This window comes from Drosophila melanogaster, chromosome 3L (assembly GCF_000001215.4).
Source record: "Drosophila melanogaster chromosome 3L".
Taxonomy (NCBI): Eukaryota; Metazoa; Arthropoda; class Insecta; order Diptera; family Drosophilidae; genus Drosophila; species Drosophila melanogaster.
In genome coordinates, this window is record NT_037436.4 from 19,364,429 (window position 1) to 19,390,581 (window position 26,153).

Below are 26,153 nucleotides of genomic sequence, written 5' to 3' on the forward strand. Positions count from 1 at the left end.
GGAATAACTCGTAAAAGTTGCGCAAGAAGAGCGAATTGTGAGCAATGGAAATGGGTAATGCAAAATGCTGACCCAGTTGATAGTGTCCCTCCTTTCGGGAAAGTTTGCCACAGCTGCACCTGCAGCTGAGCCCCACATTAATTGCCATTAATTACGGTTATTCATATTCATTTGCGGATCTCCCCTCTTACCTGGATTCGAGGCATTTATGTGAAATTCGCACAGGTTCTTGGTGCCCTGCGCGAAGTCAAATGAGTCGGAGTCGGTGAAGAGTATGTCCACGTCCAGTTCGAAGCCTCGGTTCGGGATGCCCTGCTGCAAGGGCGCAGAAAACGGGCTGGAGTGGAAGGCCACCAACATCTCAGGACCTCTGAAAGTGACATAAGACAAGTGACAATAAATTAATACTATATTTAGTAAGTGCTTGAGAGTCTGAAAATAATCACTGAATTACCATTTAATATTTATTTACTTAGGTTGTGTATGTTTCTGATCAATGCAAATAGAACTGGGCTACGCTTTTCTCAGTTGTCCTATCGCGTTCCATCTTATTATTAAATTCGACTGGATATTGGCTTATTTGTTTGTTTAAAATCCAACGATACTTGGACGTGAGTGGCGAGCAGCTGGGCCACAAAAAGTTTTACACAAAGAAATCTCAGAAGTTTTCCCCAATATCGCTCATACGCCCCGTGGTATCTGGCGATGTTTGTCCATAACCAGGCCACTGGCACTCCAATTAGAGGCGTGAAAAAACTTCAGCGCACATAAATTTAATTTGCACAATTCGGCAAACAAGAAAAGTCGTAAACTTTTTGCCCACGAAAGAGGCAACAAACCCAAACCCAAAACAGCCAGCGAAATAGCACAAACAACAATCTCGGTGGGCGTTTTGCCAAAATGCCGACGAGCCGCGCCCTAAAGTATGACGCAGTGCTCCGCCGCTTTGTTTTGGGCTATTTAAAGTGTCCGCTCCGTCTGGTTGTTTGCATTTTTGCTGCCAAATTAACTTTTTTCGCCATTGTCTCGCTGGCGGGCGGTGGGCGGTGGGTGGGGTGTGCGAAAGTTTTAGGCAAATTTTTTGGCATAACAAAGTAACGAAGTCGAGTTGGGCCAAAAATTCTGGCGTTTGTCTTTTGATTTCGCTGTCCAAAAATTATGAATTGTCAGTCGCCAGTGGGTGTTGCACCAAAAGCATTTCCACCCCCTTATATTATTTGTCCCCATTTGCAGACGGCGCGACGCCAGATTTTTTGGAAGCGCGAAAGGCAAGAACAGCTGCCATGGCACTGACATCGAGTGTTCATAAACTTTGAGTGCTCGCTACACTTGTAGATGCCGTTTTCACCGAAGTGTCTATCAAATTGAGAGTTCTAAGCGAAAGTAATAGTCTTAGTACAACAGTACGAAAGTGGCTGATGACATGGTTATTTCCTTTCCTGCGTTAAATCAATTTCATTATCTAATAACTATTTTTTTAACATACTGCGCGTTTAATTGAGCTATACAATAAATTTCTTACGCAACTTATCAAATCTTTATGATTATAAATCTTAGACCACCTACAGCAGAACGCATTTAATTTAAATTTCCATAAGTTCTAGTTTCCCCTCTCTTGAAAAGTGATGCACGCAGGTCTGGGGACCTTCTTCATCTTCTTTGCATGCCGCATTTATGACCGTATAAATAATGTTCAAAGTTTTCAATTTAAACATCAAATTGAATTTTTATTGCCCGGGCAAGAGGTGTGCACACACGGCGTATGCGTAATATGGCATGACATAAAATAAAACGGAAACAGAGCTCCCCCCACACACAGCCACTAACTCACACACTTGGACCCATCCGAGCCAAGACTTTGAACACTTAAAAAGAAACGCTCACGCAGACGATGTCAAAAGCCATCAAACATGGCCAACAAAATGGCTTTTTAATACGTGTAAGTGTGGCCAAGTGTGGGCGGCAAAGCTTCTTATTATTTAAGCGAAACGTGTCCTCAGAAGGGGGTGCTTGGATTAGAGGGGCTTGGGGTCTGGGGTCTGGGGTCTGGGGTCTGGGGTCTGGGGTCTGGGGTCTGGGGTCAGGAGCTTCGGATGGGGATGCGGAGCAGCTGCAATGCTTTCTGTCAGTGCCAAGTGCAATAAACTGCAAATGAAAAGTAAATTAATTTTTAATAAAGCGACACAAATGTTTGGTCCCCACTCAGGACGGAGGAATTCAGCTGGGGCATGTCCTGGTTGCTTGGGAATGTCCTTTTCGCCAGCGCTTGTGTGTGTTGGTGTACTCGGGAAAATGTCTGGATGTGTTCCAAATTTACAACCACCACTTAAGTGAAAAGGGTCTGGTAACGCCTTGTATATTTGGCAAAACTTAGCTTATTACTTGAAATACATGTATAGCTTAATATTTAATCTTCATAATTTGAATTCCTTTTGTGAATCTAAAAAAAGAATCATCTTTATCTCTCTATATCTGCATACATATCTATACTTTCTCTAGAAGTGTTGTAAAATAAAGGTGCTCAGGCTTAAGTCAAATTTTGTAAGTTGTTTCTAATTTCTTCAAGTGTAAACTTCAGCCTTTACGCGTACTTGCGTGACATTTGGTTACTTTATGGCCTGCGGCACACTTGTGGGTGTCGTAAAATCAACACGAATCCATAGCCAAGTTGCCTCCTTGAACTCGCCACTCCCGTGCGACCTCTGCTCCAAATCGCTGTCCCTTTGTCGGTTATCAATACACGTTGAGTTCTCCAAAGCGTCAGAGTGTCCTGACCGCAAATGGCAGCTATGTCCTCCCCGAAAACGTCCCCGTCGAAATTCTATGGAATTGCGGTCACCATGGGTGCTCCGGGGGTTTTTGAAAGCCTCGTGTTTGCAGGATAGCTCAGTAGCAGACGTGGATTTCAAGTTATTTAAGGAGACGAGCATTAAAAGCAGTTTCTGATACCCAGCTTGCTTGCGTGTTTCAATCGAAAATCAAACTGTTAAATTGCTGTGCCTGCGATGTGCATGCAGTACTAGTTTTTCAGCAGTTCTAAAACGATTTTGAGGTCCGAAAATAAACCAGATTTTGGAATCTGGAAATAATTTCTTTAGTGATACACTGATATTTTAAAGTTATTTAAGCGATTCCGTCTTGCACCTCCAAGGCATAAAGCACTTAAAGTTAAACCTTTCCAGACAAAATCCCCATCCAAAAAATAGAATTAACCGAAAGCAAACATACCGTTTTCTTTCACCGATTTTCATCAAGTCTAATCCGCAAAGTGCAACCACAAAAAGCAGGTTTAACGGTGAGGGAGGCCCCTCCGCGGTGGAGGGGTGGAAAATTTGCGCCATAAAAAATTAATATGCAATTTAAAAAGTTATCGCTTTGAGTTTTTCTTTTCTTGGCTAACAAAAATTAACATTTACTTAGAGGAAAATCAACAGCTGGTGCTGCTGCTGCAGCTGAGATGGAAATACAACTTTTCCAGCTTTTCCAACTCCCCATTCCTCACCCCCCAAAAAAGGGAAATGCGAGAAAAAGAAAAAGAGACCAATAAAATACCAACGTCTCACGGCACCTTTAGCTTGTTGCAATTTTAAGTTGCGCTGGGAAATTAATAATTTTCATGTAGCTTCCTCCGCCCCAAGATCCCCCCCACCAATTTCGCTCATTTCCCATTTCCCTCGTCCTTGTGTGCATATGCGATTTTCGCATCAAGTCAGAGAACCATGTCTGAGGTGAGAAGCAAAGCGAGCGATGTTTGCAGGCGTAGAAGAAGGACCTTTCCCTGCGCCTGTGTGTGTGCATCAGTAATTCGTGTGCTCATGTCGCATATGACGCTGACACAGTGCACGTGAAAATTTGGGTAACTGAATAAGAAATATACAAATAAACACACAATTAGAAAACAATCATTAAAATAATTTATTATAAATGTAAAGCTTAAATGCTTTGGTAATTTTTTTTACCTGGCCTTTTCCTTATATCCTATTAATACTTATATGTACAATATATTTGTACCTATCTTCAAGACTTTTTGACTTCGTTCGGATTAATGTGCACTGCAGTTCATGTAATTTTAAAGTTCTGATGTGATCAACAATTGGGAAATAAAATCCAACACTGTTTTCACTGAGGAAATTGTTTTCGGTGTCCTCCCAGAAGAAGGATGTGGAAAATGAGTGCGGTGTGCCGGTGGAAGGAAAAGCGCGGTATGAGTCACGGCCCTGGCTTCTTAATGCCGTTTTTCTTGGGCACCCACTTTTCCATCAAGTTCTGTGAGCGTCTTTTGCTTCGTTCGTTTTCTCCTTCATGTGCATATTACGCTCTATGCATATTTGATGCGCATTCCCCGATCCCGTCGCCCTCTTTTTGGCACCTGTGCGCGCTTATACGATTTTCCCAAGGATACGGAAAGGATGTCAATAAATGCGAGAGTGCAACTCATTAAGAGATTAAGGGGCAAGGCGAAGATCTCATCATCGTTGGGCTGATTTTATAAAGCGATACATTTTAATATGTTTTAAACTAGGTTTTAAAACATTATCATTTATAATTTTTGAAGACATAAGGTGCTTTAAACTACAACAGTTGATATAGATATAGTTTATATTTAGTTGAGCTAAGTTTATATTTAACTATGGAATAGCTTCTAGAAATATTTTTAGGCATTTTATTTATTTCCGAAGTAATAATGGAAATATTTGTTGGCCATTAAATATTTTTCCACTTTTGCAGTCCAAAATGAATACATTAATTTGAAAATTGATTGCATGGGATACATATCTCATGATATGTTTTTCCAGCTGCATGAGCCAGAAAAAAGGAAAGCACAGTCCAGTTAAAAAATATCAGAGTTTATGTGCATGTCTCAAGAGGTCACCAAGTGGGCAGAGGAGACCCAGACCCTGGAAAAGAGCAAGCTTTTGGCCCTGACCAAAGACCGAAAGACAACAAAAACAAATGCTCAAGTGCAAGATAAATGGCCAGTGGAGCCGTCGGAGGCGGTTTAAGATGGTTGTGGAGGGGGGGGGGCTTGTGGCAACTAGGCCACTTGAATCCATGGAAATGCGTGGGCGTGGCTGAGAGCTGCATTCCAGCATTTTGGGGATGTCCCGAAAGTGTTCTTAAGCACATCGAGAGCAGACTTCCAAGAATTTATGACAATCTAAACCCAATGAGTTGGTAGTTGGTAGTATTTGGGAGATAAATGTGTTACTTGTTTTATGGGGATTAAATTATTTTGGTGCCCCGGTGAGCTACAAAAAGCGTGTATAATAACAATTTTGAGCTTAAATCATTTATTTGTAACCTATGTAAACATATATATGAGTCCTTTTGTTAGCATTACTTCTCTATTTCTTGTTTTTTGAGCTGCTGGGATATATTTTTAAGCGCATACTTGGTTACTTTTAGTGCCTAAGCTAAAAAGGTTTTATTTAAGGTTCTATTTTTAAAGGTAGGAAATCAAAATACCGACGAAAAGCTTTCCACTAATGAGCGAACTAGTTCCACTAACTAATCCGAAACTACGCCGATTAGTAGCTGCATTTTAATTGCTTAAGCCAAACTCCAGGACAACTTCGCAGGTGTGTATGTGTGCGTTGGAGTTTGGAAACGTAAAACTGCTTTTGAAAGGCTGGCGAGCCTTTAAGAATTTATGGTTGACGATCTAAATGCTGGCAACTGGGAAACTAATGAGCAAAATTTTGCCATTGCATAAATCACATGCATCAAAATGTTTTCAATAGATGGCACTAGCAAAGTTTCAACCGGCAGCATAAATCTATTTATTTCTATGTGTGCGCTGGGCTGTTTTCCACTTTCTGAGGCTGCATCTGAGGATGGGCTGGTGTGCGAGTGTATCTGTATCTCGAATTTCGCATCTCTTTTACACTTTTCGCTCCGACTGTTCGTCCGTCTGTTGGTCGGTCGATCTCGGAGTCTGTCCTACGGTTACTGTCTGCCGAGCAACCCAATTTCCGGTTTTGCTTAAGCATTGCGCACAATTGCAAGGCACACACACGCTCGCCTGTTTTGTAACTGTGTGAGCGGCTTTGTATCTATGTGTAACTGAATAGGAACACATGCGCCCCAAGCCAAAACTGCAGTGCAGTGCACTAGGCTGCGGTTCCCAGCCAACACACACACATGCACATCAGTGATGCGGAAAAGGGGATTCCCGTCTTACAGTGATCCGAAAATTACTCTTGGCCAGGGATACATATCACAGCTTAGAAGAGCCCTTATATAAGATATTATTTATATTCATTGAAATAATGTGTTATAAGAATTTATCCACTCCACTATTCACACATCCTAATAGTTAAGATAGCACTGTGAGTCATCACTGTGAACGATACTTACAACATCGCATAGTGGCACAGTCACACACACACACACACACACACACACACGCTCATTAAAAATGCCTGTCTATCCTTTCTTGTAAATGTATTATGAGTTCTGCTGTGCTTATATTTAACTTTTTCATAACAGGGAGAAGTGGCGTTAAATAAATGTCCTATGTCTGTCTGCCTGCAGTTTCTGTGGCCCCTGCCTTTCTCTTTTCTCCCCTCTCACTCTCTGATTAAGATGAAACATATGAAGGATATTATATCCCATAATATGTGAGAAATTCTTGTGCAATTTCATAGTTTGACGTACCGTGAAACGACGCGTGGCAACCAATCTCCTCCGCAGTATTTGGCCAAAACAGGATCGTTGGTGGAACTGCCGTCGTAGAAAATCAAATGGTCCCGTTCACCTGTACAGTCCGACCAGGCTCGAATGGACCGGGATGTTTTATTAAAGCTGGCTATTGAGCTGTGAGTGTGGGCGGAAAAAATAGAAATCATATTGGAGAGGTTAGCCAAAGAGCACGAACAATATGTACAATTGAAAAACGGAGAAAAGCAATCAAATCGAAATGCAATGAAAACATTTTCATTTGCCAAAGCCAGGCTAGGAAATTGTTACAGCTGGGGTCAAAATAATAGTAAAAGCTAAAGTAATACAAATAATATTTACAAGTATGCGAAAAATTGTAGACAAACAATGGTTACATGGTAACAAATGTTTTTCAATCAATTTTATAGTATATACGTTTGTTTCCAATAACTGTGTTGTTTTTCTATTCCTTATTATTTCAACGACAAACTTTTTAGAATCAAACTTTGTAAATTTTTAAAAAAGTTTGGAGTACTGCAATGACTATTTTCGTTGGTGCATATATAAGAGCTGATTTTCCACCTGAGCAGAAACCCCAGATGTTCTCTTCGAAAGTTGAAAATAAATGTAAGCTAATATCAAAAATACATTTACCTAATCCCATCAATCCAATTACAAACTTCACATACTGTCCTCTAATACGGTTTTGCATACAAATTGCATCGGCTGCCAGTTTGCAGCATTTAATTGGAATATACAAAACTTTTTGGGCGACGAATGCTTAACATTCTCGGACACGAAACAGTTTCATTTGTGCCGTCAGTTAACAAACTGCAAACTGGTACTTCGCCTAGCAATTTGCCAAATTGAAATTTGTCATACAAATGCAGTGCAGATGCAGATGCACTCTGTCTGGCCGGGATATGTATGTATATGCCCATATCCCATTCAATTCGGGACGGGACTCGAATTCGTCGGACAGAATGGTAATGCTTATTTAATGCTCTCCAATGCAGGTATTCATTCGAGATTCTTCGGGCCAATCCCCCCCTCCCACAATTCCCAGCTCCAACTTACCGTTTTACCAAGGCCTTGTGCTGATTTTCCTGGCTAACGGCAATCATGGCGTGCTTGCTGGTCGGGACTTCCTTCTGCCGGATCGTCCAGTAGCAGGTAACGTTCCTCGGATACATGCCAGGATAATTTGGACTTTGCAGGCGACACTTGTTCCGATAGCACTCGTCGAATTGCCTGGTACAATAGGTGCCGGGTGTCACACGGCCCAGTTCGAGCGGCTTATCGGGCAGGCCGTATCTGGAATAGAGGCCAAAAGGTTCAGTTCTCAGTTCACTAAGTGTTGTGCGAGTTTTAGGTTCTGCGTCCTTTTCGTTTTTGGTCCGTGCGACTACATTTTGAATGGTATTTAAGGCAGGGCCAGCACCACCAACAACACAAAGACCTGCAATTTGCATAAAATGTGCTACGGGACGCAAACGCACACACGCCTACCATTCTACATATGCATGTACAGACGGGCTCATTCCTGGGCTCTGATCATTGTTTAGTTTGCTAATGGTGTGCACACGATTCACGGACAACGAACGGACTTTGCACTTGAAAAATATTCCAATTTACCTCTTGAAAAACAAGGGAAATATGTTTCGTAACATTGATTACAGTAACAGTAACTTAGAAATAGTCACTTTAAATGGATGCAAGACAGTCAAGATACATTATTGCAGATTCTTAAGCTCTACTTAACACGTTTTTTGATGTCTTCAAACCCCTAACAACGTTGTTTTCGCAGTGTAGCAATGACTTGTAAATTCTGTGCAACTTATTCAGGTGTAAAAATACATTTCAATTTCTATTTTCCTCTCGCTCTAATTTTCCACCTGCAAACAAAAAGCGCGGCACTCGGAAGAGGAAGTGGGTGGAAGTGGGAGCAAAAGCGATACGGAGACAAATTTGACACATGCCTAGGCAACAGGCACAAATGGATTGCAGTGCAAATACATGAGGTGAGGATAAACCTGTATTGAGAAACTAGACAGAACACGGCTCATGTTTTATGCAGGCAACCTTCTTCGGTTCGGAATTTCCCGAAAAGCCATCCCCAGGGCAACCAAGTGGCATTGTTCTTTCGGGCAGAAAGATTTAAGTTCTAAGCAAGAGCCTTTGAATCGAGCCAAATCCAGAGCCAGTGCCAGGAATAGAAACATCTATGGAAAGATGAAAACTCGAGCGGGAAAAGCTGAGGCAACTGATGACATTACCCTTGTTTGGTCGAGAAGAGGGGTGAAGTCGTAAGAGGGAAATGCACCGAACCAATATCAATTGAATACTTTTCGAGCTGCACAGATATTTGTCAGTTTGCCAGTGCAATTCGGTGCTGCAACTTACCTCACAACTGCATCCGACTGGCTTATAAATTTATATCTTATGCTGAACTCAAAGGGCTTCTCGTCTCGGATATTGCGTGGCGGATGAAATACCTGCAAGAAAATGGAAAGCGGTCGTAGAATGCAATTTGAAATGTTACAACGCCAAAAAGAGCAATCAATGTGAAAATGTTTCTCGGGAAACGTGACTCAAGCTAGTTTCCTGTGATGTGAAACAACAGGAACGACATCTAACCAAACTTTAACGTACACATAAGCAATTCCCTTTACATAAAACTGATTAAAATACAAGTTAATGAAAGGAACGAAATATATGTAAACTGAGGTAGGTCTTTTTAAAACGGAGTTCGATTGACATTTACATGACTCTCCCATTACTACTTAAGTTGCTGAAAAGAAGACCTGCCTCTCGATAGAAAACAATACAATTGGATGCTTAACGAGTGCAAATTTCCATCTCGACACGCAATTTCTCTTCAATTATGCCATCTGCGATTTCTCCTTTGATTTTCCCCCATTGCCATGTCAACTGCTCGTCAACACTTTTGCAGACAAGAAGTGTCCGAAGGAGTTTCCTCTCACATGGCGAGTGAACTTTTATTAATTTTCATAATTTATGCGCGGCAACTCGATGGGAGTAACTGAAACCATATTTCCGGCCAAGATCCTCCCATGGACGTGTCCTCTTCGATGCCTTGTCCATTTGCCCGTTTTTATGGCGGCGCGTTTATTTAAAAATTAATCAAAAAGTGGCAGTGGAACTGCTTCGTCGCCTGACAGCCTTAAGAAAATATTACGCATACGCCGTGTGGTGTACGCGGGAAAGTTGTTCAATTTAAAATGAAAGGCTGGACACGTAAGCTTCGGGATAAGCTGAAGATTTCATTCTCTGCATGGTAATTAAAGAGGATGCAGATCCGCCCATTATGGACATATAAAGCCTACAATGCATCGTGGACAATGGTGAAACTCGCTCAACTCGCTAACATTGAATGTAAAATGAAATACAATTAACCAAACTTATTAAGAGTAAAATATAAATTTATATATATTTTATATATTTTTTTTTGTTTTTTATTTAAATCAAATCTAAACAGATGCTCCAAACTTAATGGCCTTAAGTCCTGGCAGGGTATGTAATTTGAGCACACACAGGTGAGCCGAGGCTCCCAGAGCTCCAGTTCCAGGCGCCCCGTCTCTTTCCCCCATGTTCCCCCTCTCACTTGCACTTGCACTTGCACTCACCTTCACCGAAGCTGTCACCGTGGATGTTTCGCTAAAGTACAATTGCGGTCCGGTGGCCTTGCCGCACCAGGAGCCGCCGGTGAATGGGCGTCCCAATTCGCTGAGCTGCCAAGTAAATAAATAAAAATTTAATTAATTAAAAATCAAGTTTGTTTCGCTGGTGACACGCCCACAGACAGCCAAACAGAGAGGCTAAAAGCAATTTCGCCCAGCTCGGCAAAATGCCATGATGCAACATTTAAAGCCCATAAAGCACATACGTATGTATGTCGCACACACACATACACACACACACACACCGTCGCATTAAAAAATTGGGTTAAGTTATAGAGTTCGAGCGCCCATATTGATTTTATTGGCACTGGGTTGGCGAAAAACGCATGGAAAATTAATATACGCACGTTGCAGGGGGCCAGCTGGCGTGGGCTAATGGATTATGAGTGCGTGTTGTGTTGGGCAGTGTAATTTTTTGTTTTCCCTGCCACCTCTCCGCTTAATATTCGATTGTTTCCCCTGCTCTCTCCCGATCCTCCCGCCTTTCCCGCTTTCCAGCACAACATGCCACTTGGCAGCGGTACCAAAGCGCAGTGTACCCCACTTTCGAGCAGGTATTTTATGCATGCGCAAAACCGTTGGCAACCGGCGAAGGTGTGCGACCAACCAGCTGAACCAACACTGCATCCGTGAAAGCGACAACTGCAAATGCTGCCCCATAAATGTATTTACTTGGCGACCAAAAAGGGGACCCCTAAAGCCTGCCAAACGAATGGTGGCTAAAATATTAACGGAGCCGAAAAAAGAGTGCGAACCTTAAATGGGGGAAAGAATAATGGGCGATGAAGTACTCTGCCCTTAATACTGACATTTCCTCAATATTGTATCACAATTTAAGCAAATGTTTAAAATATTTATATTTAAAAACGTATACATGCGTATATATGCTTGGAAAAAATAATAACACTGCTTCCAATGCAAGACAACCACAATAGTTTTGAATAGTTTTTTTTGGGTATCTAATTACATTTTAACTCCATTTGCTAGTACGATGAAAATTAAATACACAAGTTATAATTTCTTTTTCTGAATATTTAATAACACACATTTTAAAATTTTATATTTTAATATTTTAATATAATTTACGTTACATGACTGTGAACCCTTTTTAAGTTAAATACCTCGGAACTCATGCAAAATTCCTGAGCTCTGAATACCCGGTATATGCGCACAATCACGAAAAGCTTTTCGCCCCAGGACAACTGACATCTATTGAGCCTGCTCGCATAGGCAGCATTAATATTGCTAATACCAGGACGATGAGGACACTGCCGGTTCCGGTTCTCAATTCTTTTCTGCTGCCTGCGGCCTGGGTCAGTGGCCACCAGTCGATAAATGTGGGGATCGGGAAATGGCGACGGCAATGGCAACGGCAGCTCATTTACACTGAGGTTCCAATTGATTAAGTTTTTAGTTAATGGGTTATTTGAACTGAACCGACGGCCAACGAGACCGGCCCCTGGCAGCCCCCATGTCCTTTCTGCCCCTGCCATGTCCTGCGGCTGCCTCAAACTCAAACAACAATTTTTGCTGTAATTGCAAAGTCGCCAATCGAGGTCTGGCCAATATTTGTAACTGGTTAGAGTTGCAGTTGCACTGGAGTCTTGTGTCGGCCCATTGCTGCTGTCATATTGAATGGCAATGGCCAGTCCGTCGGCCATCCTACTCTATCTCATCGCCAGGATGAATAGTGGATTTGGTTTGGCTGGATTCTGGTTGGAGTGGGATTGGAATGGGGCAAATGGTCCTGGCAGGACGGGGCACAGGCAGGCTTGACTGCCCGGCATAATGGTAATTTTCTGATTTCGATTTTGTGTAAATTCATTGCAAACTCTGGACGAGTCCTGCTCACAGGACTCTAATTTCCACACTCATAAAAAATGTCCTGATTGGGATAAGAGTATTTAAGGAATAGAGCTAGAGAGATAGCTATGATAAATTACCACAAAGATAATTTAATCAAAACATATATATATATATATTTTTTTTTTAATATAAATCTCTAAATAAATCTCTTCATAATAATAAATATTCGGAACACATCAGTTTTTTGACAATATACAAAATCATAGTTCCGTTGTTTTTTGACATTAAATATTCTTCTTCTGTGGACAAACTATATTTTTAAGACCTACTTACTGCAAGGGTATAAAAACATTAATATCTAGTGGTTAATTTCCATTCTTGTTTCATATACTTTTGGGTGAATTAAACACTGAAGTTTTACAAGGTTTTTTCAAAAATATAAATATTTTTCATTCACCTCAACTCTGATTTCTTTGAGTGTTCTGTCTTTTTCCCCTCTTTAGCTTTTCCTCTATCTTAACCCACTGGTCGTTCCTCTTCATCATCGTCATCATGTCCATTGTGTGCATTGGAGCGTTATTAGCATCGACTTCATAACGAATTATTGGACCTTGCTCCTTGTGTGTGTGTGTGTGTGTGTGTTCTTTTAAGCCCGATTCTCTTTTTTTTGCCCTCCTTTGCATAGCTGGCCTATCTGCTCTTGCTATTTCTGCCACATTTTCTGTTGGTTTTAAATTGATTGAATTAGTATTGTAGCAGGCAACATTTTTGGGCTATGGCCCATGGGTTTAATTTTAGAGGCTTTTTTTATTGGGTCAGTGCTAATAATTGCCTGACATTTTGGCCAAACATTTGCTCATATGCCAGTCGAAATGTTGGCCTACTAAACTGGTTAGCGTTCAATGGCCATACAAGTTGATACACAAATTTTAATTGAAGCCCGAAGTATATTAGTACATTCAAAAATCTGGTCCGAAACAAAAGATGACTATTATGATGTTATAAATAGGCATTTCTAGTTTAAAAAAATTTGCTTTAATTCAGTTGAAGGAGCTTGTTAAATTTAGCATCACTAGATAGATACTCATCCATTAAGAACTTTCTAGCTATTAATGGGAATTTTGGGTTGCATTCTGTAACCCCCGCAGATATCCGTAATATATTGTTCCGTACTCTGGGTTTGCGCCCATACGCACACACATGCAATACAGTGAGTGCGATAAAAGTTTTATCAGCATTGTTGATGTACTGGCATCCGCAGAATCCTTCTCGCTTCATAATCTGCCAACAATAAACAAAAGCTGCCGCTTGTCAGTTTCGCTCCGCATCCCTTTCCTCCCCCAGATGCCACGCCTTTTATTGCACACTGTTTTTTCACTTAATTGTGAAACAATTTAAGCGCATAATGCCAGCGCTGGCCGACTGTCGCCGCGTTCTGTTTGATTTATAGTAATTTAAAGCGTTTGGCATTGTAATATGTAAGTAACTTAACCGTGAAGGCATTTCATTTGCAACACAAATGCTGGAAGATAGTCCAATAAATTACAAAAATTATATATTCTACGCTCAGCAAAACCTTGAGTTATGTTCTTAGCTCTCAGCCATGGCAGAGTTGGTATATACATACATACGTATACACTGGACTAACCAATAAAAACTATGAACAAGATGAGACAGGACCAAGCTGCCTTCACTCCTCCAGTTGTTGTCCTTGGCTGGGATGGGGAAAACAGAGGGTCAGGATGTTATGATTGTCAAATATTGAGTCATTTGGCCAAGCTGCTCTCGCAAGGACACCCAAGGATAACAGCTTCCTCCTCCGCAGACCGCCTGACATTGTTGTCGCTGTTGATTTAGGTTAATACGTTTATGCATAAACTTTATTATTTATGATTAGCAATATTATACAAAAGGTCAAGCGGGAGTTTCAGGCGAGCGGAATTGAAGACTTGGACTCAACCAACAAGATACCGCGTAAAACTGGCCTCACAATTAATGTGAATTTGGTTTTTGGTTAAAGCAGACAGAATAATGAAAATATAGATTCATGTGTGTCTAAAAACATAGTTCCTTCCATGAATGTGGACCTATGCAAATTGACTTAAAGGAGTTTAAACTTTGCCGCTACTTAAGAACTGCGAAAGATTGTTTGCTGAATTATTAAAAATTATTCCGAAAAGGTCAAGAAAAGGACAGCCCAGTTTCGCTACGCTTTTGGCCTGCTACAAAATGCATGAGACAGAATGTCCAACTAAATTGAATAAATGATTAAACCGAAACTTCAGACTCGACACGGGGTGCTGCGCCTGAACCTGGGTAAATCATATATAACCGTATATGTGGGAAAGGCAGCGGATATAAATTTTCCGTTTCGGTCAAGAATTTATGTGGCCAGGCCATGACACGCATTATTTATATAGATCGGAGGGCCAGGGGCTTACAAAACCGCGTCAGCAGTTAAAATTGCCTTTACATGAAAAAAAAAAAACAAGCAGCTCCAATGGAAATGGAGGTTTTGAAGGGGGAAACGCAACACAAACCTGCGGTTAGTTACGAGTCTATATAGAACTGCAACTACAACAATGAACAATGCAAGAGCAGCGGCAAAAAACTGAAAATATTTAACTGCATTTTTAAACCGTAGAGCAAGGCCAAATTAAAAAAAAAAAAAAAAAAAAAGTATCGAGTACATAAATGCCACACTTGTGTCAAGGATTTTGGAATACCCTTATAAGGTGAAAACAAATTTCACTAATTATAGCTATTGTGTTAGAATTACCTAAGTATACACAGTATAGATACAGATTTTCCTTACATTTTTTTTTTTTAATTTGCCTTGACACTGCGTTTAATTAGTTAATTAACTGGTTTTATTTAACTATAAATTACGTTTTTTTTCGAAAACTACATTCAGTTTTTCATTTTTTGGCATTTCAAAAAAAGATCCAACTATTTATTTTGTACAGCTTAAATACAATTACACTTACCCTCTGCGAGCGTATGAAAGCCGCTGCGGCCGGAAAATGCAGCGGCAGGAAAAACTAGATGCATGCCTGTTAGCCATCCCCCTTCCGCCTGCCGTCGTCCTTGCGGAAATCCCTCAACTCCGTACACATGTCAAGCGCCAAATGAAACCTCAACAGGACAGCCCAGGAGTGGCTGCGATGGCTGCACTGGATGGCTATTCCATATCCCTTAGTCCAGTTCCGTTTTTCAGTTTTTTGGGGACGAGCACCGCAAAATGTCAGCGCACGCCCCACGCTTGTTTAAATTTATTGTTGCACAAAGCGACCGGCAGACACAGAAGGCCGGCGGGAAAAGCCCCTGGTTTCGGAGGGCCTACGTAGCTAAACTAATAGAGGTTTATGGTTTTCCAACAGTCGGACAGTGGGCGGAACGGCCCTTTATACCGAGCAATGGGAAATGCAACCAATGAGAACCTATAGTCCCAGTAAATAGGAATGTACTATAGAAGGGAGTAGGAAAATGGACTACATATGTAAGGTAATCTTTATAGGAATGGAAGGTATACTACAATAGTTATCTCTTCCTATGAAGGAGAGAGTAAGACCATTATATATGGGTATTTTGCCAGAATTTTATTTAGTACCGTAGTACTTATTATTTTATGTATTATAATTAGCGCTGGTTCAACTCTTTTTACTCTTTGCATGCATCAGCATTTTCTGACATGCGATTTTAAAATTTGTTATTTATCACTCACATTTAAAATGGTATGCAACAAAGAAATTCTAGGTGTTTTAATTATTATAGATCAACCAACCATCCACTTCATATCCCAAACTCATCTTAAGGCAGAGGATTATGTGAACTTACACATCCGTTTGGCATTCGCCTTTCAGCACTTCTGTGCGAATATTTTATTTAATCCTCAAATTAAAACAGCTCAAGGGTTCTGGGGAGGAATAAGAGGAAAAGCGAGCACTCCGTCTGGGCTTTATCAAAAGCGATTTAAGCAGGGCCAGTCAACCCGAAACCCAGATAAAGATACCGATGCAGAAACGCAAAGTGAAACAAAAACTGAGACACAAGCGGACACATTTGCGAAGCGGAGGGGCATTCAAACATATTGCACAAGTCAATTACAGGGATTTAGTGAGCTCTTTCGGACATTTTATTTAGCCAGGATTTTGGTTTTAGCATTACAAGGGCGAGGACATCAGCACAGCACAGCACTAGTCACCAGCTAGTTTCCAAACGTGTCCGCAAAATTTGCGATAAAAATATACACCACGCACACAGATCCACTTGCGTAGCCCGAGTACATGTTAAATAGTTTTCCTTTTCGGCCCAGAGAAGGGCAAATGGATGTGACCCAACAACACTTACAGCACTCAAGCTCCCAATCCTGGGATCGGCAGGATACACACAGACAACATGGATATCGGGCCAGAGACTCACACAGGCGCAGCATTCAATTCAATTTGCCGGGCTAATGTGGTATTTGTCAACAGAGAACCAAACAGAAAATTACAGAATTACTCGGACATTGATTGAATCGAACGACGGCGACAGCGCCGACGACGACGACATCGAGGAAAGCTACCAATGATGACAAGCCAAAGTCCTCGCCCGGATTTTCCAGCCACCAAACCACCCACCGCCCACAACCACCACCACCCAGTTGGGCATGAAATTATGGGCAAGCAAGCAACGCAAGCAAATGGAGTGCAAACTCCCGGACACAATTTCCCGCAAACTATTTTTATTATCACGTAACATGAATTTTAATAAATGGAATTCCAGCCCACTCACCTGCATGAAGCCCTCGGGACATCCTGGCAATTCGCCCGTGGGACTGAGGTTCGTTTCGTAACCATCCACATCCGTGTCGACCATGCCCTCGTCGAACCTTCCCACCGTGAAGCCATCGAAGATAATCTGTAGGAGTCGAATTTAAAATTGTAATCATTTGGAAAAAATTTCCGTAAAATAATAGTTAGCTATACTTTTATATTATAAGATAATAGATTATAAGAATAACATTAAAACTGAACTTATTGAAAGTCATTTTAGAGTAAGTTGTTTATGAATAGCTGAAAATTAATATTAAAATCTTGTTAAAAGGTTCAATACAACCTCCGTTTTTATACGACTTACTATTTATAATCCTAAATTAATTAAAATCCTTTTCCAAATCTATAGAGTACAGTTTAGCTCGGCATTTCAGGGTACTAACACTATATTTTATATTTGCTTAAAGCTATGCAAATGAAATTCCACTTGCGAAAAATGTGGGGAACAGCACAACGCCCACTGTTTGCATATTTGATTGGCCATAAAAAAAAAGATAATACCACATTCACACTGCCTCGAGAGGGAGTCAAGTCAAGGTCAAAGTAAGGAAGTTGTGTGAGTCAAAAAGTCAGAGAGTCAAGTGTTCTAATCCCGTATGCAATATGTACATTATGTACTCGTGCGGCACATGAGTTTTCCTAACAAAATATGCAAATAAATGCCTGCCAGAGAGTGTGTCGAAAATTGGAAAGAAAACTCCAATAAAAGGGTTCGGCCTCGGGTTTCAGTTGCCTGCCACTTGCTTTTCATTTGGCCGAATTTCCCAACACCTACGCACACGAAGAGATTTTCACTTCCAATTTGAAATATTAAACAAAGGCAAAAGTGACAGCGAGCAAAAATGAAAATGAGGAAGGGAAATCCACATCGCACATGGCATTTGTGGCTTCATTAGAAGCGGCAAACTGAACGACAGAGGGAAATTCTGTGAAAAACTTTTGCATCTGCAAGCTTGCTCTGGACTTCAACGTAGACTTCTCATCCCGGAAATTCTCCTGGGCAAATGAGGAAGCATAATTTATGTGTAGTGTAGCTTTTTAAGGAGTTCTCTCATGTTTTATGGTTTTTTTCCTCTCAAACTTTTTTGGTCTTCGACGTGACAAACTGGGAAACTTTAAGGACTTTAAGGAAAACTTACTGACTCCGTTAACAGACACTTTAAATAGAGTGGTCAGTGGTGTTGATTTCGATTTGTTTGCAGCAGTAAATTAGGTCTTCATTTAAAATTATCACAAAATAAATCCATTATTAGCTCGACCACAAAATACCAATATTTTCCGAAATTCCATCAGCTCTGCTTAACTGAGCAAAGTTTTATTCTAATTGTCACACTAATTGGGCATGAAAATGCAACAAATTATTGGGAAAATGAAAAGCGCACATTTTAAAATTTCCTCGAAAACAATGGGCAACAACTTCTTGCACATACAAGCAATTTACAATGCAAAATTAAATAAATGACAGAAATATATATTTCGTAAATAAAAAACTACTTGATTTATGAAATGTTTTGTCTGCCTTTTACCAGTGGAAAGTTTCCCTTTGGTTGCGTTGTTGCATAAATTTTCCCGTCCATTAGAGGGTGATTAAAACAAGCTTTAATTATTAAAAATCCGACGCTATATGCTATTTGATTACAGCTAACATATTTCAGAGTTTGGGTTAAGGTATTTCCATTAAAAATTAACCCATGGGTGCATGGCTGAGTCCCAGGCAATTTAAACTTCTCCCTGCCGCGAAGTTCTGGGACTTCGGCTGACAATCATCAATCAATATGTACAAACAGACAGCCCCGACAACATCGCATCCTTCCATCGAATCCTCGCCCCGCCGATGTCTAACATTATTATTTCAAGCAATTTCCCACACAGACGCACACGGGTGAGATCCAAAAAAAAAAATATATATGAAAATCGAAGGGAAAGCGGAAAAAACGGGAAGCCTCGAAAAGCCAACCGCATGATTTATATGCCACGATGAAGAGGTGAAGAAAAAATTTACACTGAGCTACACTGCTATAAAAAGGGTATAAGCTATATGCAGTATAGATACAAAATAAGAAATAACCTACATAATAAAAAGGGGTAATATTAAGGTAAATACCAAACAATAAACTCATCTAATGACAATCAAGGTGAATTTACTTGCAGTCAGATAGGAAACTGTTTTAGGTGTATCCACGTTCTATCGAAAAGTGTTCTACAAATTCGGCAACGCGAAATAAAAAGTTATAACTTATGCATGACAGATTTGTGCAAGGTGCAAAGCCCACCAAGGAACATTTTGCATGCATCATTCCACATTTACTCATATATACATATATACTTATATACTTATATAGTATATACATATACATGGATGTGCGAGACTCCCAAGCGGATTGGGGAAATTTAAGGAGCAAATGGGGCGTCGTGGGAGCTGGGGAACAGATTTGCTGACTACCACTTCCTGGGACTCAACTGCTCATTGCGATGTTTACGCAAATTGCAGGGGAAATCAATTATTTTCGAAATTGAAATTGACGTTTCTCTGACAGCTCGCCAAAAATGTTTTGAAGCGTGTCTAATTTCATTGTCAACGTGGGTGTTTCCACTCCTCCCTAGCCACTCGAGCCGCTCCATTTGTTTGCTTATTTCGGCGACTGCTTTTCGGTCTCCCATTCTGGGTGTGCCCAAGGCATTTTAAAGATCCGGTCCGGTTAATTTAAAAAGCAGGCGGCATGGCTGGGATTCAACTGCAATCGCTGGAAGTCCTAATTAAGCACGCACCAAAATGCCAGCGCCGCCAAAAATGTCAGGAGATATGCCGCCAAGGCGAGAAATGGAGACATTCTGCCTAACAAGCACGAACAGAGTGCGGCGAATGCGACCATGGGATATGCATATGTACGTGTTTTCAGAATACCCTGGTAGCTTGGCAAATATCACTGGATGCACGATACCCACCTAAACAACAGACTAAGTCCTTTTAAATTTTGCGTCTACGATTTCGTTACGGTATTTAAATATTTTCACAAAACTTAGAAATGTATTTTTTGCCCAATCTGTTCATACATTTTGGTAAATATATGTATATAGCTAAGACTTATGTAATTTCTATATACCATCCAAACTGAGAATGTACCTTCTTTATCCCTGCAGTCCCGACTGTGGCCAGTGTCCGCGCCAAACAGAACCCATATACCTTGTCCGGATGGCGGACACATAAAGCCCCTCGCGTGATATGTGCGAATCGGATTGCCATTGTTGGGAGGGGGGATGTGTCTCGGAATACTTCACGGCGGTGCATTTGTGCGTGTCGCTGTCTGCTGGCGGCGTGTATGTGTGTGCATGTGTGTGGGTTGGTTCCCGTTAGAGTGCACTCCTCCCGCAGGACACTCCTCCTTATGCCCTCAAGAGCATGTGTGTGTGGGTGTGTGTGCATTGCACTTTTATTTCGCTGACGCACGGCTAATCTTTGGCCTACGGCGCACTAAAGCCAACAAACGGACAAAGGACAACGGACAGTGGACTACAACACGAGCTGGACAAACACTCCGCTCTGATTTCACAGCACCAGTGATGCGAAGGTACCACTTCTTCCTTCTGAACTTAAGTGCCCAACTTCGACTACCTCCGTAAGCCATTACTGCGAATCAAAACTATTTTAAAGCTTACTTTAAATGACAAAAATGATTAATAGTGCCATTGAAACAAAATTGTTCCATTCACGTTTTGTACCTTTTTCACCATTTCTGGTTATGAAAAAGATTTCCGCGGTAAGCGCGTATATATTGTCCAGAAACTTAAATATAGAAATACAATATTAAGACATTAATTTAGGAAAATAAACAAGCAAATAAAGTTGTTTTCTATATATATTCTATTATTCTATTATCTTTTATAATATATATAAATGTTTTGAGTATAGGATTGTAAGTATAGTAAGTGCAACCATCGACCATCACTGTCCAACATCCCGAACTCCCCACCACCTCCTACTCACCTGCACAATGTCGCCTTGATCATGACCGGATGCTGTGAATGTCAAGTGACAGAGGAAGGGCAATTTATTCCACTGTGGCGTTGGCACTTTTATGGCATAGGTGCGTCCGATATCCCCATAATATGTACGATTGCAGACTGCGGGGGGTCGGAAAAAAGAATGTGAATTGGGGGTACAGTGGGTTAAGCAAAGTAAACAATCGAATGTGTAGCAATATTTATATATACGTTAACCGATAGTTAACTGGCATGGTACTCAGTACTCATAGGCAGTGTTGTCTCTTCAAATAGTTTATTTTTTGTGCTCATAACATGGTGTTGCACTCCCTGTTAAGCTACTAGTGCAAAAAATGCTAGTGCAAACATTCTTTCATAAGTTCACTCTTTCGATTGTTTACTGTACTGTTGTCCACTCGACTCGTCGGAGAAGCGGACGACAGCTGGCGGCATTCACTCACCGGAGCAATGTTTGGGTTCATCGCTGCCATCGGCGCAATCGCTGCGTCCGTCGCAGTATTTGTCCAGGGGCACGCAGATGGTGCCGCTGTTCCCGCTGCCCTTGCAGGAGAACTCGGAGACACGGCAGGCAAGTCCCAGAGTGGTGGCCAGCAGGACGACCAAGAGCGCCGGCAGAAGGAGCTGCAGCTCCACCAGCCGCTGCAGCGGAGATGAAGATGAAGCGCACAACCGATGATGGCAGTGTTTGTGACGTCTCCCCATCCTGGGCATCTGAAACGGGAGTGGGTGGAGGGGCGGCGGAGAAGGAGATTAGTTGAGTCAACAAATTGTCAGGTGATGTGCTGGAATCAAAGGGCTCCTGTCAACCGGAAAATGAGATGGCGGTGCGTCGGAGGAAACGACCGCCAGCTGACCCAGATGAGTGGTGCGAATTTGAACAGACAGGGGTTTGTTCACCCCGTCACCTGGCCACGCGGATCAGGAAGCAAACAAACGATAACGATGCAGTTGCGAGTGTTTACCCTTAAAGCTTAAAGTTTAATTGTTGGAGTACAAACGTCAGTAGCATCATACGGAATCATTTGGAAAGGACACAATTTCTTTCTAAAGCCCTTCAAAATATCTATATAATAACAATGGTTTTAATCCAATAAAAATATTGCCGGTTGTTTGTAACCCTTTCAATTAGTAGCTTGCTTTTGAGTTTGCAAACTTATATACATAAATACATTTCCTTTCCTATTGGAGAGGGAAACCTTAGGTATTCCCTCACCTGTATTCGTTTTACCATTTTTGTCTCTGTTTTATCCTCCTTTTATCTCTTCGAGCTGCCCCTCGTGGCCTTCTCATTTTTTGCAACTCCTGCTTAGCCCCCAGCTAATTATTTTGGCTTCAGCTGAGATATCCTTTCTCGGCCACTTGTAAGTTGGTGAAACAACAGGACAAAGCAGGGCGAAAAACGTTTGCCTCAGATTCAGACCTTCAGTCCTTCAGTCCTTCGGTCCCCGAGCAACGGACGCTCCCCAGTTTCTAGGGCTAAGTAACTGAAAGTGTCCTGGTTGGCATTATCTCCACCCCTTAACACCGCACACACACTCACACACACCCACACACACTCTTATGGGTATGGGTGTAGATGGCAGGCGTTCCGCAGGGGGAAGACACAATTATAGCACAAGTCGAGCGGGAAGCATATTGACAGGAGAAAGCCACGAGGGTCCGACTCAAAAGAAGAAGAGGACCGGGAAAATGGGGAGCGAAGCGTTATGAGTGTTTTCCCGTTTGGCACGCGTCGCTTTTCCCCCAAGCCCCCCTTTTCACAGACGCTGAATTGTCGTGGCACATTATTATGCTTTATTTCCGTGTACCGTCTTCTTGCGTTATTTTTTATAAAAAAAAAACGTCGTCAAGTCTGCAAGCGCATGTTTCTTACTGTTAAATACATTCTCTCTATTTCCTATCCCTCCTCTTGTTTTAATTTAATTTTTTAAGAACGAAATCAAATTTTAGGATTTAGAGACAACGTTTTTGAAAAAGGAAGTCAAATGTAATGCTAATATACCAAAAAATAACAATCTATGTGCCCATTTTGTTTTTAATAAGTATTCGATTGTTTAAGCCAATATGTAATTAAATTATTTCCGATAGGATATATTATAATAACTTAAGGCGGCAACACTTATAGAGTTGTAGAGTACGTGGAGAAAAATGACATTTGAAAATAAATTCAAATTCATTTCTCACAAAATGCCACGACCTTCGATGTTTGATTCAGATTCAGATGAGTGCGAAGATCTTGAGTTTCTTAATACTCGTACGATCCGCGATGACAAGGGGAACAACCGTAAGAGGAAGAGCACAGACACCATCGACAAGCAGGATGAATTCCAGGAATATAATAACCATACCTCCTCCAGGTGAGAAATTTAAAAATACGATCATAATTAATATATATACATAAATATAACTACGTATTCAGCGCTTTTCCAATAGTAAAGCAACTATTATGCCGGTAAGCCATATGCATTTAATTTTGGAAACGATTAATTAAAATTTATTTCGATTTAAGTAGACGTGACCCAAAGCCGCTGCCCACCAAGTTCCGTGCTGGTAAGGTTGTTATGGACTTTGGCCCCGACGAACATGCGGATCCCATGAAAGTCGTCTACGAAGACAGTCCAATGAAACCTCCAAAGACATCGAGGATTGCCAAGACCCGACGATTCCCTAAAGAGGCAATAACATTTCCAACTAAACTCCAAGATGTTTCAAGAGCCCCCGTCTATATAGAACTAAATCTTCCAATGGATTCACTTTGGTTGTTTGATCGCCGTTTTCGACCGATGTCACCCATTTCCAGGAGCTTTGTGGATGATATTGACATAGATACGCCATCGCCGGAGGATATATGGGGCAGTTACTTGAATGTGAAGATGGGAATTATAAAGCTCTCGGATGCCGTATGGCCATTGTGTTGCATGACGAATTCGGAGGTATCCAAAACTCCGCCTCCAATTTCAACGGACTCTCAAAATTCCAATAAGTTTCCGACGAAAACGAATAAAAATATTTTCGAAACTGGCTGGGATAGACAGATTGGAGAGAATGAGCTGAGGGTCTTGAATCAGTGGTTAGAGTCTGAGGTGCTCCACAATCCTCATAATGATATGGAAGAATCCGATTTAAAAGAAAAGCAAAGAAAAGGAAATGAACCCCAAAAGCCTCGGATTCTAGACAATGAAGAAGTCTCCTTTGCTAACTTTACCATTGAAATCGAAGAGCAGCGGGCCATCAAGGAATGGATAAAAAAGGAAGGGCTAAGCGAACCCCACAGTGATATAGATGAGTACGATATGCTATTTAGACTAGCCAGAGATCCAGAAAAGAATCGGGATCTTCTGTTTGATTTACTGAAACCCAAGGATCTTATACCCCAGGATAAGAATGTTTGGAAAAAGTTTCCACCAAAATTATTGGAATTGGCACAGAAACCAGATTTTGTTGAGCCTGAGCCGTGGAAATCTGTACTCGACGAGAAGATTCCCATCGATAATATTCTGGAAAAGGAACCAGAAAAAGAAACTCCATTTATTGAGAATAAACCAGAAAAGCCTGTTATCCTTGAGGTCAAAGACATTAAACCATTACCCCCCAAGCCAGAGGACGAGGCAGATATACAGGGTTGGCTACAGCAATGCAGTGAAACCATTTCCCAACAACTGCAACTTCTCATCAATGAGGACAGTTCCAGCAAAACAGATTCTGCAGAACCCGAGGGTATTGATTTCGAATCCGAGATTAGCAAGCAACAACTGAAACCCCGAGTCCTGGGAGAAAGCAATAAAAAAGTCTCACCGGAATCTGGATGGCAGAACAGCTTCACAGTTCGCCTCGAGGACTTTGAGGACATCGTCGACCAAAATATGACAGAGTTTAGGGATCCCCAAGCTAAGAGAATCCGCTCCAAGTGGAACAAGCGGTTTGGATTAAAGTCGGCGGAGAATTTGAGAAGATGTGTGCTGCTTCCGCCTCTGCCAGTTCATCTGGACCAGTGCCTCCAGAGGATCAGAATCCTAAGGCGTCCCAACAGGCGCAAGGTGGAGCAACTGCGCCTGCGCGTCGAGATGAATTTTTGCAAAACGTATTGCACACTAAATATGAACAGAAATTTGTGTCTTGGAATTGCGGTTAATAACCTAAGCAACGCCGTCTACAATAGAGACATAGATGTGATCCAAGCGCGGTATGAGGCCTCACAAATTGCCTGGATTTGGTCCGATGGCAGTGTCTTGATAATCAATGGAAGAGGCCATGCGATGCTGGCAGAAACCCAACGGGATCTATTGCTTAGGATTGCTGGAAAGCCGAACTTTAAAGCCGATCCCTCAAACAAGCTTCTACACCTTCGTCTCATTTCCTGTGCCCACTTTCCATGGGGCATCTCTTTGCCGGAGTTCATCGAGTCATGCGCTATTTGTCCAGAACCCCATATGAAGTATGTCTACTACGTGGACAAGACAATTCCCGGGGTGGTAGCCCGTGTTCATGAGACGGGAATGATTCAGGTGTTTGCCATGACCACTGGTGAGGCGGATAATATGCTAAAGAAAGTGTACCCCATTACGGCCAATCACCGAAGGGCCACCATAGATGTCATCAAAAAGGAAATAGTAGACTAAAACTGAACTGATAATAATGTATCCGGCACGTTGAAAACATAAAATAAAACTGTAATGTTAATAAAGCTAAGAAAGTTTGGGCAAAAATTGCAGTTCTTCGACTAACAAATACCCGTTACTCAGCAAGTGGAAATCGGATGTTAATACTCGTTAATAATATATATATTTCAGATGGTCGTCTTCTTGTCTGCGTTGCAAACTCTGACTGAAATCAGCATACCCTTCGCAAGGGTATGCGATGTAATCCGTATAACTTGTTTCTCTCTAAATATTTTCAGTCCCTCAAAACAGTTTTAAATTTGTTGTCATCCAAATTTCGTTTCTTTTCCTTGGCTCGAACATTTGTCTCAGCAGAAAGTTAATTTGGTTTTTTCTTCGAAAGAAGTACCGCTTGAGACATCGTCTTGGAACTGGACTTTCCTTCCCCCTTTCAGTTGCCACTGGTCTACTGTTATTGTTGCTGTGGCTTTCGCTTTGGCATCGGCTTCGGCTGGTGTCCTGCGCTGAAGTGTTTACAACACTTCCGGCGCATAATGGAAAACAAAAGG

General features: G+C 41.5%; 2 protein-coding genes across 3 annotated transcripts in view, besides 1 other annotated feature; one reads left to right on the plus strand and one right to left on the minus strand.

The window, feature by feature from the left end:
- CG32206 (uncharacterized protein) overlaps positions 1–26,153 on the minus strand; it is a 72,592-nt gene that overhangs the window by 24,108 nt on the left and 22,331 nt on the right. For both annotated transcript variants that reach the window (NM_176360.2, NM_168794.3), the window contains exons 2-9: positions 21,427–21,697; positions 20,970–21,106; positions 16,944–17,069; positions 10,308–10,412; positions 9,064–9,155; positions 7,738–7,974; positions 6,658–6,816; positions 192–370 (exon numbers count right to left, since the gene is read on the minus strand). In NM_176360.2, the coding sequence (NP_788538.2) occupies positions 192–370; positions 6,658–6,816; positions 7,738–7,974; positions 9,064–9,155; positions 10,308–10,412; positions 16,944–17,069; positions 20,970–21,106; positions 21,427–21,697 (1,306 nt within the window). The remainder of the gene's footprint in view (positions 1–191; positions 371–6,657; positions 6,817–7,737; positions 7,975–9,063; positions 9,156–10,307; positions 10,413–16,943; positions 17,070–20,969; positions 21,107–21,426; positions 21,698–26,153) is intronic.
- ms(3)76Ba (male sterile (3) 76Ba) lies at positions 23,152–25,605 on the plus strand (the record flags this gene model as incomplete). The annotated part of the gene is made up of 3 exons (NM_140852.3): positions 23,152–23,343; positions 23,406–23,438; positions 23,499–25,605. Exons 1-3 carry the CDS (start codon positions 23,174–23,176, stop codon positions 25,603–25,605), a joined length of 2,310 nt encoding a protein of 769 aa, NP_649109.3. The 5' UTR covers positions 23,152–23,173.
- Positions 25,697–25,739: a mobile genetic element.